At 34.9% G+C, this 12,696-nt stretch overlaps 2 protein-coding genes across 2 annotated transcripts; both read right to left on the reverse strand.

Annotated features, from left to right (window-relative positions):
* Positions 1 to 3,228, reverse strand: LOC104588738 (uncharacterized). Its single transcript, XM_088887119.1, has 6 exons — positions 3,053 to 3,228; positions 2,795 to 2,945; positions 2,041 to 2,084; positions 592 to 636; positions 291 to 406; positions 1 to 206 (listed from the first exon to the last, which is right to left on the reverse strand). The coding sequence occupies exons 1-6, from the start codon at positions 3,152 to 3,154 to the stop codon at positions 38 to 40; spliced, it is 627 nt and encodes a 208-aa protein (XP_088743245.1). The 5' UTR covers positions 3,155 to 3,228; the 3' UTR covers positions 1 to 37.
* A 4,037-nt stretch (positions 3,229 to 7,265) lies between these two features.
* On the reverse strand, positions 7,266 to 11,687 carry LOC104588715 (uncharacterized). Its single transcript, XM_010246755.3, has 4 exons — positions 11,375 to 11,687; positions 11,032 to 11,185; positions 9,308 to 9,382; positions 7,266 to 7,615 (listed from the first exon to the last, which is right to left on the reverse strand). The coding sequence occupies exons 1-3, from the start codon at positions 11,481 to 11,483 to the stop codon at positions 9,340 to 9,342; spliced, it is 306 nt and encodes a 101-aa protein (XP_010245057.1). The 5' UTR covers positions 11,484 to 11,687; the 3' UTR covers positions 7,266 to 7,615; positions 9,308 to 9,339.
* Positions 11,688 to 12,696: the final 1,009 nt, after the last annotated feature.

The following is a 12,696-nucleotide window of genomic DNA, read 5'->3' on the forward strand; positions in this document are numbered from 1 at the left end:
TATTGGACAAACCTGCAAAGGTTTATGATAAACTGGCTCAACACAATGAGTTTGAACTTTGTAAAAGTTTTTTTTTTGAAAATAAGTAGTTAACTACCTTCTTAATTTGAAGCCAATTGCTTATACAATCTGAATGGTAGGGATGTTCACAGGGAAGGGAAACTAGTGATTCTCCTTCTTCATAGTCTACTTGACATATCACACACCTGCCCATTTTGTCAAGTAAGAAAGATGGTCCATGATCATGGTTCTGAAATCTGAAGTTAGAAAATATACCAATCTTGACTTACCGATCCAGACCATTTTTGCACTCTATCTTATATTCACAGGGACGCAAGAATTTAGTGACTTCATCTGCTGGTAATCCTCTATTCATTCCAAGAATCTCTCCAAGCAAAATCAATCCCTGCAAATAACCCGTTGGTTGATATCTCTCTCTGTGCTGATGGTAATTGTAAGAGTCAGACCGGACCAGATGGTTGATTTCACAGTTTGAATGGGCTAACCGCCTGATTAACCAGTAAAACTGTGACCCAGTGAGCATTCTGGTTTTATGTCCGGTCCGAGTAGAGAAGCCATCATCACACTAACCTCATATGAAAACTCATCTTGGTCGGTATCATCTTCTCCGGTATCCTACGTACAGAGAATTTCTTATTTTAGCATGCAAGGTATATAATGTGTTGTTGCACTTAAAATGGTTGTGGAAAATAAACATTTTCTGAAAAGTGGGTATTAATTATCAAGGTTCAAAGTATCAAAATTGGATATATCGTATGGTATCTTAAGGACACTGAAACACTAAATATATGGAATTACCCTTCCTAGAAGTTTCCTGGCTCAATTACTGAAATTGGATTAATTTTTATCGCAGGGGGCATTTGTTTTTGGGATTTTGAGAGGGAGGAAAGTTGGTCAATAGGATTGTATTGACCAAGAAACTTATGTTTTTTTTTTCAGGTTTATGTGGGGATTAGGAAGAGTTTATTTTTCTGGGTATCACTTACCGTACTACTGGGTAAATTAACTTTCCAATTTAGAGAAAGTTGCCAACATTTAGATGGAACAAAAATGCCCCTTTTGATAATAGAGCTTTTATGGCTAAAATGATTATTATTTTATTTACCTAAGAAATAAAAGAACATGGATAAATGCACTTACCCAAATAAGCATTTCCTTACCGAAAAGCGAATGTGGCCTTAATGTGTCGCCTATTTAAAACATGCAATAGGCATTTTGTGTGTTTGTATGTATTGATACTTTAAACCATGCTAATTGTAGGAAAATAGAATTCTTTTAAATTCTTCCTAACTAGTCCTTTTGTGAACAGAGATTCAACCTCTCGGTTCATATCTTACAATTCTGTTATGTCGCTCAACTAATTTCCAGGTTAAGTGAAAAACCTGAAAATTAGGAGTATTATTTGTTTTCTTATTGATTATCATACATTTTTCTTCATGCTAAATTGAAGAAAATATATATGGAGAAGATGATTCTCTAAAAACCTAAAAGTGGATTTGTTGAAGTTCTAGCCACTAATATGTGGATTCCTCGGGTTATTATTAGTTTTATATGTTTTTCGGGAAGTTATTTACTCATGTTCTTTTATTTTATAAATAAATTAGATAATGGACATTTTAGTCATAAAAAGTCATTATTAAAAGAGGCAATTTTGTTTCATCGAAGTATTAGCTATTTTTCCCCAAGTGGAAAAATTATTTACACCTGGGTGATGAGTATCACTTCCCCAGTAAGTAATACTCAGGGAAAATAAATTTTCCGTAAACCCCACATAAAACTAAAAAGAGAACATGGGTATCTTGACTAGTGAAATTAAAATACCATTGACCAGCTTTCTCCCTCCAAGTCCAAAAAAAAACGAACAGGTCCTTAAGTCCAAAAAAACGAACAGGTCCCTCCAAGCCTAACTCTAATTGAATCATTTCAGGCCATGAACTATGCATTGGTTCGGAAATTGAAATACAGGTTGGACCTAGGAAATGACGAATTTGAGCGAAAGAAATAAAGGTGCTGGTTTACCCCATCATAGTCGCTATTTTCTTCCTCCGTGCTCTCAACTTCATCTGTTAAATGTAGACATTCAAATAATGAATCACAACAGTATCTTTGTTCTAGCTTGCATGTTAAGCGTATCAGTGGAATTATCTTGAACTCATTTTCATCATGAAAATATTGAGAGTTTAGGAGATAATATCAGTTTTTTGGTAATAGGAGATACTATCAGTTTGAGATGTTAATTTCCACCCTAACAAACTTTTTTTTCAAGTAGTTAATAAATTGAAAAAAAAAATAAAAAAAAAAGGAATATTGGGCAATCTACACGATATTTTAAACATTGGACTGCCAAACAAGGGTAGCTTTTTTGACCTCGGGTCAACTGGGCAGACCCGACCCATATGACCCTATTCCACTGGGGCCTCAGTCTATATTTTGAGCCCCAATTATCAATAGGATTGGGATTGGCCAATTGGGTTTAACCCCATTGAAACCCAGACCAATTATCAATAGCATTCACAATTTAATAGAGCATTCTAAAATGAGGGTTTAAACCTTGTTTTGGTATTTCCATAAAATTACATATTACATGTATTATACCTATTAAAAACATGTTTGTGTATTTTAAAGAAATTTATTTAAATTATAATTTTGAGGTGAACTTTGGGTGTTTTCAAAAACAAATTACCCGAAAATAAGTTGTTTAGAAGCCATGACAAAAATGCCACCAGGACATTGCGACACCAATTTGCACAAGAAGAAGCCAAATGCAAATTACCATTAATATCATCTTCTTCCCAGAACCCCTCTTCTTCATCACTATCAAAATCCTCATGATCATCACCATCTTCTTCATCAGCTCCATCATCCCTACTATAATCCTCCTCTTCATCACTTTCACTGGTTGTAAGCATCAAGAACGCCCTTTCCTAGCAGCACATAAGGACATCACATCCACGTCTCAATCACAGTTATGGGTACCCAAATAAAGAAAGAAATGAATTGAGTGAAAGTTAACCCTGGAAATGGTAAAGACCTCTTCTGGAAATGACAGGGCAGAGGCGAAATCCGAGTTGGCCTGGCTAAGTTGGGTGATTGGGATCCACGTTGTACTCTGGTTAGCCTCTTCATCATCCATTGGAGATGAATTCAATCAATTCTGAAGTCAAATTGATGAGAGTAAATGTAGAGAATGAGGGGTTAAAGCTTAAGCCTTGGTGGGTAGAGAGCTAAATTAAGCAACCTTTTGGGAGATTTTATGCAAAGCAAACTAGAGACGTACATGTCAAACTATTCCAAATTGCAGTTTGAACAAATCGTATATTTATCATGGCGCATTGTGGTTATACTTACCTGTTTCCCAACGCCTAGGCAATCTTTGCCAATTGGTTGAGGAAACATCCATGTAAAGAATGGCAATGGGTACATGTGAAAATTATCCCATCCCATTGCAAAACTTGGTATTTTGTATTATTTTGTATTGTACATATTTGTATTCGTACTCTTTTTAGGGGTGTTCATGAAAAATCGAAAAACCAAAAAATCGAACTGAACTGAGAAAACTGAACCACAAAATGCAGTTAATTGAACCGATTAGTTCGGTTTTGGTTTGGATTTTTTGAAAAACCGAAGGACCGGTTCGGTTTTTGGTTAACTTTTAACCGAACCGATCGGTATATATATTTATATGTATATTTTATATATATATATATATATTTTTAATATATGTCACATATTTTCTATATATTATATATAAATATATACTTATATTATATTTATAATATATTATATATCATTTATTATTTATAATATAATATTATACATATATTTATATAATATATTATAAATATAAAAAACCAAAAAATCGAAGAACCGAACCGATCAAAAACCAAAACCAGTGGACTGATTAACCGGTGGTATCTGTTTGATTTCGGTTTAAAGAAATAGAAAAACTGGTACCATCAGTTCAGTTTCCAAAATATGCCCATGGTTTGGTTAACCAAACTGTGGACACCCTTAAACTCTTTCCAAACTGAGCCTAAAGCGATTTGAACCAAGTACCTAAATTAAACATAAGTTTTTGACCACTCCACACTATCTTGCCAACCTAGCATTGATAAACAACCAAATTATATCCATTTACAAATACTCAGGTCTTTAGTTATAATCAAATTAGCTCTAGATGCTTTTACCTCTATAATCTCAAAGAGACTTTTTTTTATGATTACTTTCATAAGAGAATTTAATATTTATAAATCATATATATCACCATCGTTTGTTAAACATAATCTATTTTAAATTTTGTAACCTTTTACATGATCATAATAGAAATTTAGTTTGTTATGCTAACTTTTCTTTGGGATACTCTAGTAACTTACATTTCCTATTTTATGAGGAAGTTACACTTTACATAAAGCCATAAACTATTAAAATATATGTTTATTATGTATAGAGTTATTCGAGCTGTGTATCTTAGTTTTTTCATTGCATATATTTGTAACAAAAGCATATCTAGAATTTAGATACATTTCTTTAAATTGTCTTTTCAATATTTTTTGCATTTTATAGTATTTTGAATATTGCACTTGGTTTTACATTGTCCAAGTAAAATGTGATGCCCCTCTTAAGTAGAAATAGTGTGGTAGGCTAATGCTAAAGATGCATTGATAGGATACAAGGGAAAGGGTTTGATTCTTCTCTCAAGTTTTATTATTATTATTATTATTATTATTATTATTATTATTATTATTATTATTATTATTATTTATTTATTTCTTATAAATATATAAGATATATTTAATGGACATATATACGAGTTTATAATTGGGTATCGAGAACGGGTACCTGCATTAAATATAATTGGATTCAGGTAACCAAATACTCTAAGGTCAAAATCCAAACCCGTCCTAAACCCTATAAGGTTTTAATAAACATGTCCTATTAGAGTGGGAACGGATGCGGTATCCAAAAATTCTCACAAAACTGTGATCACTATATCTAATTCCCAAGTCACAGCCAGCTTTCCGGCGGGTTCTACCTCCTCCAGCTTAATTGCTTAAATTAAGTTTATAGACAGAATACAGTCCATTGGCAAAATTCAGGGTCCGAAGACTTGAATACATCCCATGTCACAACCAGCATTCTGGGTGGTTCTACCTCCTCCAGCTTAATTTCTTAAATTAAGCTTATAGATAGAATTCAGTTCATTGGCAAAATTCAGGGTCCGAAGACAGTCAGACCATTTTAATGCAGAAAAATCCCACCAAACTTTTGGGGCCGTTCATAGCTATCATTAATTTTTTTCATAATTCCAAGTTTATCTTTCCATTCTTCTATGATATTTTCTAAGCACATTTGAGCAGTGGAATAGCCATGGATTAAGAGAGACCAAAGAATTTATCTGATTTAAATACTTGAAAATGGGTCTCTTGTTGCTTAAGGAGCTTCTTGCCTCTGCACCATGGAGGGACGAAAAAATGGGTCCCTTTGAGCTTTTCCACTCGTATCCTATGAGCTCTTTCATCAGTACCCCAATGTTTTTGTCGCTTATTGGCATGAAAGGTTAGATTAAGCCTGTGTTTTGTTCTGTGGGCATTTTGTGATAGTTGTTTATTAAAACGCCGTTATGTCATTGCCAAATTAGCATTTTTCTCATGGTAGTCAAAACCGCATCAAATCGGACGATCGGATCAGAAAAATTGGGAACCGGTCAGGTGATTGGTTTTAGTTTTCCCCAAAACCGAAATTTCTTCAAAAACTATTAATTTTGGTTAGCAAACCGCTGACCCGGGCGGTTTAACTATTCGAACAGTTTTGACCATTTTTTATTTTTTTATTTTTTTGTTAAAATAGGCCGACCATTCGGTTCAAATGGTCGGATCGTTCAACCCGATAACCGGTTCGATCTTCAGATCGATTTTTAAAAATCATGATTTTTCCCATCATATTCATCCGTATACATTGATATTCATAAAAGTGGGTTTTAATTTATGTGCATACCAACCATTGGGGGATCTTCTCCCAATGATTGAACTTTATTCATTGTTCCGCTGATGCAGCACCTAATGGGGGTGCATACCAACGGAAGCTACACCAAACACATAGTAAGACGTTTTTCTAATTTCTACTTTCAATGGGGGTGCAAGGAAGACCCGCAACTGAGATTGTGGCTCTGACTTAACATAGAGAACCGGGCCATGAATGAGGCAACAAAGGTGTGGAGTGGTCGATGAAAACATTAGTAGTGACGGGCTGTAATAGGTTTGGTTTCAGACCTGGCTAACAGACAGGAGATGAAGACCTCATCAAGTAGATGACCCACCAGTGATTGCAGCCAGATATAACTGTTCACAGCAATAGAGCAAGGTAGATTTCTACCTTCTCTGGTCCTTACAGCCAGGTCATACTGTTAAAACATCGGACACAAGAGAAGCACCTGACTATCGAATTCAGATTAACTGAACGCTTTAGCTCTCTAGCAGGCTTTGGATCCAATGATAGTGCTCCACACCGGTGATAAAATACTTTTTTTTATCAGTAACAAGATGCTTTATTAAATAATAATATTTGTGAAATTTAAGTACAAAAAAGGGGAGGTAAACTATCTTAACTCCCCCACAACAAGGAACAAAGAAGAAAGCTAAAAGTTAGCCCAAAACATAGATCCCTTAAGCGCCCTTTGCTTGGCTAACCCATCAGCCATTGAGTTAGCGCTTCTCTTCACCCAGTTGTACTTCACCTCAATATCCCTACTCGGCCATTTAAATTTTTTCTTTTCATTTCTGTAACTCCACAAACCATACCGGTGATAAAATACTTAAATACATGAGATCCACAATGAGAATTGAAAGATTGCAGGCCCTATGTATTTTATCACTGGTGTGGAGTATTATTATTGATCCCACAGCCTGCCGAATAGCTAAAGCATTCAGCTAATCAAGCTTTTTTAGGCTAATCAGGGAAGACCTGGTGTTAGTGCACAATGGATCATCATTTGCCATGGCTGTGGTTGTTTTTCTTGTACAGGAAGAGTGGGGGCATATTTTGAATTTTAACAAACAGTTAAGGTCATTTTTGTCTTTTACATTTTATCAGTTAGATTTAACCTTTCAAAGGTCAACAAGGCATGTTTAACTGTTTAAGTTGGTTTTGAAAGTTCAGGGTATACATAAGAGCAGTTTCTCAAATATAGGGTATATAAGTAATTAACCCTTTATTTTATTCTATCTAATAAATGCAATTTGCAGAAGGAAAAGAATCTGAAACTAGTTAATAGCCAAAGAGATTAAGATGGAATGATGGAAGCTGAGGTTAGGAAGATTCCGACCTGTTACAATTCATTTAATAGATACAAACAATGTACAATGTACAGATGAGTTGGAAGAAACAAACAAATCTATGTATTGATAAAAAAAAAAAAAAAAAAACAAACAAATCTATGCACAAAAACCAAGAGACCTTCTCAGTCTAATGGCATTCAGGTGATCAACAATGGGCATTGTCTTCTTGTTTGTACAACAAACACAAGAGACCTTCTCAGTCTCCTACACAAGCAAATCCTTACAGTTCTCTGAGTTTCATTCAACCCAAGGCCCTGCTTCTGAAAGAAGTATATAATTTAAGGATCAGAGAGAAGAAAACAAAAAATCAGGAAGAGTTCCCCTATATGACTATATCCCCCATCAGATCAATGAATGAATACTTGAATAGTCTAAAACTCTGCATAAATGCATAACAAGTCAACAACGGCACCAATTACCTAAAGCTTAGTCATCTAAGAAGTAAGAACTGCATGTTTGTGCACATTGGCATAGGGATTAGTGAGTCACTGTCTTTGTGCCTAACAGAACATGCCTTGACTTGAGCAAGTAATAATGATTCTTTGGTTCTACCGAGTTAACAGAGTGATAAATCTAACCAGGCAATGATAGGAAAGAAAAGGAATCAAACTCTCTTCCCATAGTTCAGCATTATTAACAATTTAATAGAGCCAAAAAAGTTTCATTCACATTTTCCTTTTTATTCTGTGTGCACATGTGGGGATGTGACATCACATCATCATCAACTTCCATGGAGAAGAAGCAACTGGCCTTATATATTGAGGCGTTTCACTGCCTGGAGGCGTGAAGCCTCTTGAGTACAAGGAGGCTTAAGCCTCCTTAAGAGGAGGGGGATGAGGAGGAAGAAGAGGCAAGGGGATCTCTTTTTTTCATGTTTCTTTATGAAACATGTCTTATATTAAAAAGAATGAAGATGCATAACACTAGCTGAATAGAATGAATTGTAACTAAAATAGAATTTATGAATCATAACTAAAATAGAATAGAATGAATAGTAACTAAAATCACAAAACCAACCTCTTTATATATAAGCTAAAAATTACGTCAGTGCCCCAAAACCCCCACATGAACTTGTTAGGGCTTGCCTCAAGGGGGAGGCCAATATCCAAGGATTAGAAATGCAAGATGTTTAATATCACATTAGCTAGTTGAAGTGATGCAACTAGGAGATAAATAGACAGAACGAACATTTTGCATGCTTGAATTATTGAGTGCTTGAAGCACTTTGGTATGATCAACAATATGCTTGCTTTCATTTCCACATTTTCATATATGAATTTTAATTTGAGCAAATAAACATTTTGAAACATTTAATTTCTTTTAAATTCAGGTTTTCACTTTTTTATGCATTACTTTTTTTAACCTTTTTTCAAAAACTTGCAGCTTGCTTTGAAAAGATGCATGCCTCACCTTGCAGCTAGAAGGCCCTTGCACTATTCTTGTGCCTTGCACTGTTAAAACACTAGTCTAGGCTGAATATCAATCAGTGCAGTATTTGAGAACAAATTTTGACTGAAGTTCTCCTTTTTAACTCTTGACAATTGGCATAGAATACACTTTCATTTGCTAGAAAATATCACATACATTTTTCATCAGTATTTTGTTTTTCTATTAGTTAATGAGTGAAATTTTTCAAAAGATAAAGAAGAGAAAACAAAAGGACAGAATCATCAAGGCCCAAAGGAGAGAGCTTGAACAAACACAAAGCCTAAAGATAGAAAACAAGAAAACAAAAACATGAGAATGTCCATTGGAACAGACACAAGAAAACACAAAGCCTAAAGCTAATTTGTGACACAATTAATTGCAACACCTTCCTGAAGTTGAATAGTTTAGGGAGAATAAGAAAACTTCACATTCAGTGTACATCTCTTTAACAATATATTTTTTACCTGCTTCAATAAAATTTTACATTTGCCTCGTAATAAATTCATTAAGGGAGAAACACTCACCACTAGATGATGTTAAAGGCAGCTTCCAGAAATTAAGTAGCTTCCTTCCTCTCTTCAGGCACTATTGATTCATTCCTGTTGAGAACCAAATTGGGAAAAAATAAGTCTTTCCAGGGCAAATCCATTGGAACAGACACAAAATCAATTTTCTTGTTCTTCTGTTTTTTTTTTTTTTTGTTCTGTAAATCTTTCCAGGAGTATGCTTATTGATTGATATGAGGAACATGACATACACAGAGAGGCACAGAATGCCATTAAAACAAGATAAGCAACGCAACCAGGATTTGAAGGCAAATGAGGAGTTTATAGAGAAAGAAATATAAGTAAAAAGGGGCAAGTGTCCCTCAGTCTGCTAATTCTGCTGCTTATTCCCTAGCCTACGAGGGAATTAGAAGACAAATGTTGGTGTCAAGTGGGTGTCTAATAGCCCAAAGGATATTTTCTGTTTGTTTCATCTTTTAGGGTTCTATTAGGAGCAGTGGGCTAGTTCCAATATATCCTGTATGAAATATACAGACACTTGCATAATCTGTAACTGTAAATATATACTGCATATTTTATCATCAATAAAATCATCACTGGTTACTGATCAAAAAAAGGTTTTAAAGCGGTATGCATTTTAAGAATCACCCAAAAGAAATGGAAAAGTAAAAAGAAATCAAATTTCCATAAAGAAAAAGGAATAGAGAAAAAATTAACTCATGTTTCAAATATCTTCTTTCTTGTCCAATATTCTATGAAATGCATTGTATATTAGGTTTTCTTACAGACACTGTTTGGGTAAATTAGAGAAAAAGTGATTGACATATTTGTAGTTTTATTTTTTTGGTAATAAAATATTTGTAGTTCTATATATAACTCTTGGAACTGTTAGAATATTTCATTTGACTATATGCAGAAAATTTTCACTATATTCATCAAACTTATGAGTTTTATTATTCCCAATGGATGGACTACCTAGTCACTTGAACCATGTCCTTCCCTACATGCCTATTAAAAAGTACATAACTACACGTTTAGGCATTCTTCCTGTTTCACCATCAGAGGAGCATTTACCTGTCAATGGATACGCTTGAATTTATAAATACAAAAGCAAGGTATTATACATAGAAGAATAAATTTGTTGAGATAGGACAGCCAAGCTCAAATAAAGCATGGAAATCACTAATCAAGAGGGGAAGCCCTTAGGTTGAACGATCTTGGCTTCAAGTAATAAGAAAACAAAAATAGAGAAAATAGGAGAAAATTAATGTCCTGGACGGACAATGTCCTCTGCATAAATAGCATCTATTGTTCAAAATAGATAGTAATGTTAGCTGCCTACCTGGACCATCACACAGTATCATCTTCAGCAGTGGCCCTTGGTACAGAAGGAAGTAAATTTAACACCTAAGTTTGAGTCTAAATAAGGCAATCTAATAATTTCAGTATACCCAAGGAAAGACACATATTGAGCGAAAGAGAACCAGAAACAGCACTCAAGGACATAAAGAACTCGTTTTTATGTCGAAAGTTAATAAAACTGCAACCGGAAATTTCCATGCTAGCATTTTATTGAATAATTAGCAGGTGATCTTTTTTTTTCAAAAATTTAGAAAATCAAATAACACAAATACACTAAAGACTATGAGAATTTAATCTCAAATGTATTACTTAAAGAAAGACATTCATCATCAGCTACTAACCAAAGAGAAGACAAACAAAATGGAATGAAAATTAATTACCACCCAAAAGCCGAATTACGAGAATCCATGCTTTTGTAGATTCGAGAGAGCCGACGAGTTGGGGGCTTGACTCTTTTAGGCTTCTTGTTCAAACCACAAACCTCTCGTACCAGGGGAACGTGAACCAAAACCAATTTCCACGCCAAGAACCAACCTACATCCAATAAGAGAATTTGTTAAGAACATCGTAGGCATACCTCAAAGATAAGAGTTTTCAACCAGCCCAGATCATCAAAAGAGATTATCCCACGAACTCAGAAACCCAAAAAACAAATAAAAGCAACCTTTTGACAGAAAACTGAAATTTTGATAACCAAGCAGAGGGAGAGTTGTGGACTTTTACCCAAAAGCAGCAAGGACACCGCAAAAGCAACAGCAAGAATTGGGCGGAGAAAATATAGGACGAGATAGTCCCAATAAGAAGGAACCAAGGAAGACGAAAGCGACTCCATAATCGACTTGACAAGCACCGATCGTCTTCTCTCCAACAAGTAAATAGGGTAGAGAGAAGGAGAGACCCCTGCTTCGCTTCTACATCTGTTGATCGACCGTTGATTAGTCCAGACTCCAGAGCCGTAATCCCGTTCACCAGCGGCACCTTCCGGGGGTCTACGGGCCTACCTGAGACCTGACTCCTGAGTACCTGCTACGGTTTGCACCAAACCCATATTTAACGGGTATGGATTAGGGACAACATAAAAAAAAAAAAAAAAAAAAAAAAAAAAACTACAAAGTGGGTTGAACAGTCATTCTCCCAAAAGACTATCGACACTACAAAGTGGGTTGGTTACGTAGGCGGGTTGAGGGTCAACCCAGGCCATACGTGCAAAGTTTGGGCTTGGGCTTCAACCCGAGGTCAAGTCTGACTTTACCAATTTAGGCCCAACGCAAGTTTAAACCAACACTTTAACTGCGCTTAGGTTTAGTTGGTTCTGACTTATGCGAGTTGGTCATATTTGAAAGAATTTATAAATACATCTTGTGTGGATATCTTTTATTGGGCTTTATGGCCCAATTCAGGAGTATATTCAAAATATAATGTAAATTTTATTAGAAACATATATATATATATAATATTACTATTAAAAGTGTGAATGAGAGTGGAATTTTTGTTTGATTAAAATAAATCAGTTTTTGAATTTGGTCCCTCTCTAATTGTAAGGATAGAAATGTAATGAACAGCCACTTTTCTTTTCATTCAAATCCCTCTCATTAATTCTTATATTTAAATTATTAATTCTCATCAACATTTATTGAATCCTGTTCTTGACTAGAATACCCATATTTTTGAAATTTTTTGATAATAAAAAGTTGAAAAAGGAAAAGACAATTTTCAATTTTTAACAATGGCCTTAGAACCATGTGATTAAAGTCACTTGTTTGAAAAGCGAGGCACAAAGACAAAGGCCAATAACTAAACCATGAGCCACACCATTCACTGATTGTTGAGAAAATTGGAACTAACCAAGAGGAAAGTCACACACCAAAAGATCAATATCAAGCAACAACTTAGACAGAGGGTCACAACAACTGCGATCATGGCTTGAGATATTGGAGATCATTAAGAGTGCATCTAACTCAACACCAGGTTGGCGATATTCATCATCTTTGCTTCCAATAGACCAAACCTAATGTCCAAGGCTTCAGCCATACCAATCAAGAAGG

The sequence above is a fragment of the Nelumbo nucifera genome, chromosome 5 (assembly GCF_055504915.1).
Source record: "Nelumbo nucifera cultivar China Antique chromosome 5, China Antique-T2T, whole genome shotgun sequence".
Classification (NCBI taxonomy): Eukaryota; Viridiplantae; Streptophyta; class Magnoliopsida; order Proteales; family Nelumbonaceae; genus Nelumbo; species Nelumbo nucifera.

Excerpts from the sequence above, each read along its gene's own strand:
- LOC104588715 (XM_010246755.3), bottom strand. The coding sequence starts at position 11,483 with ATGGAGTCGCTTTCGTCTTCCTTGGTTCCTTCTTATTGGGACTATCTC. Across the intron at positions 11,186-11,374 it reads GGTGTCCTTGCTGCTTTTGG|GTTGGTTCTTGGCGTGGAAA; the intron begins GTAAAAGTCCAC and ends TATTGGATGTAG. Across the intron at positions 9,383-11,031 it reads CGTAATTCGGCTTTTGGGTG|GAATGAATCAATAGTGCCTG; the intron begins GTAATTAATTTT and ends GGTTCTCAACAG.
- LOC104588738 (XM_088887119.1), bottom strand. The coding sequence starts at position 3,154 with ATGGATGATGAAGAGGCTAACCAGAGTACAACGTGGATCCCAATCACC. Across the intron at positions 2,946-3,052 it reads CCCTGTCATTTCCAGAAGAG|GAAAGGGCGTTCTTGATGCT; the intron begins GTCTTTACCATT and ends ATGTGCTGCTAG. Across the intron at positions 637-2,040 it reads AAAATAGCGACTATGATGGG|GATACCGGAGAAGATGATAC; the intron begins GTAAACCAGCAC and ends CTCTGTACGTAG.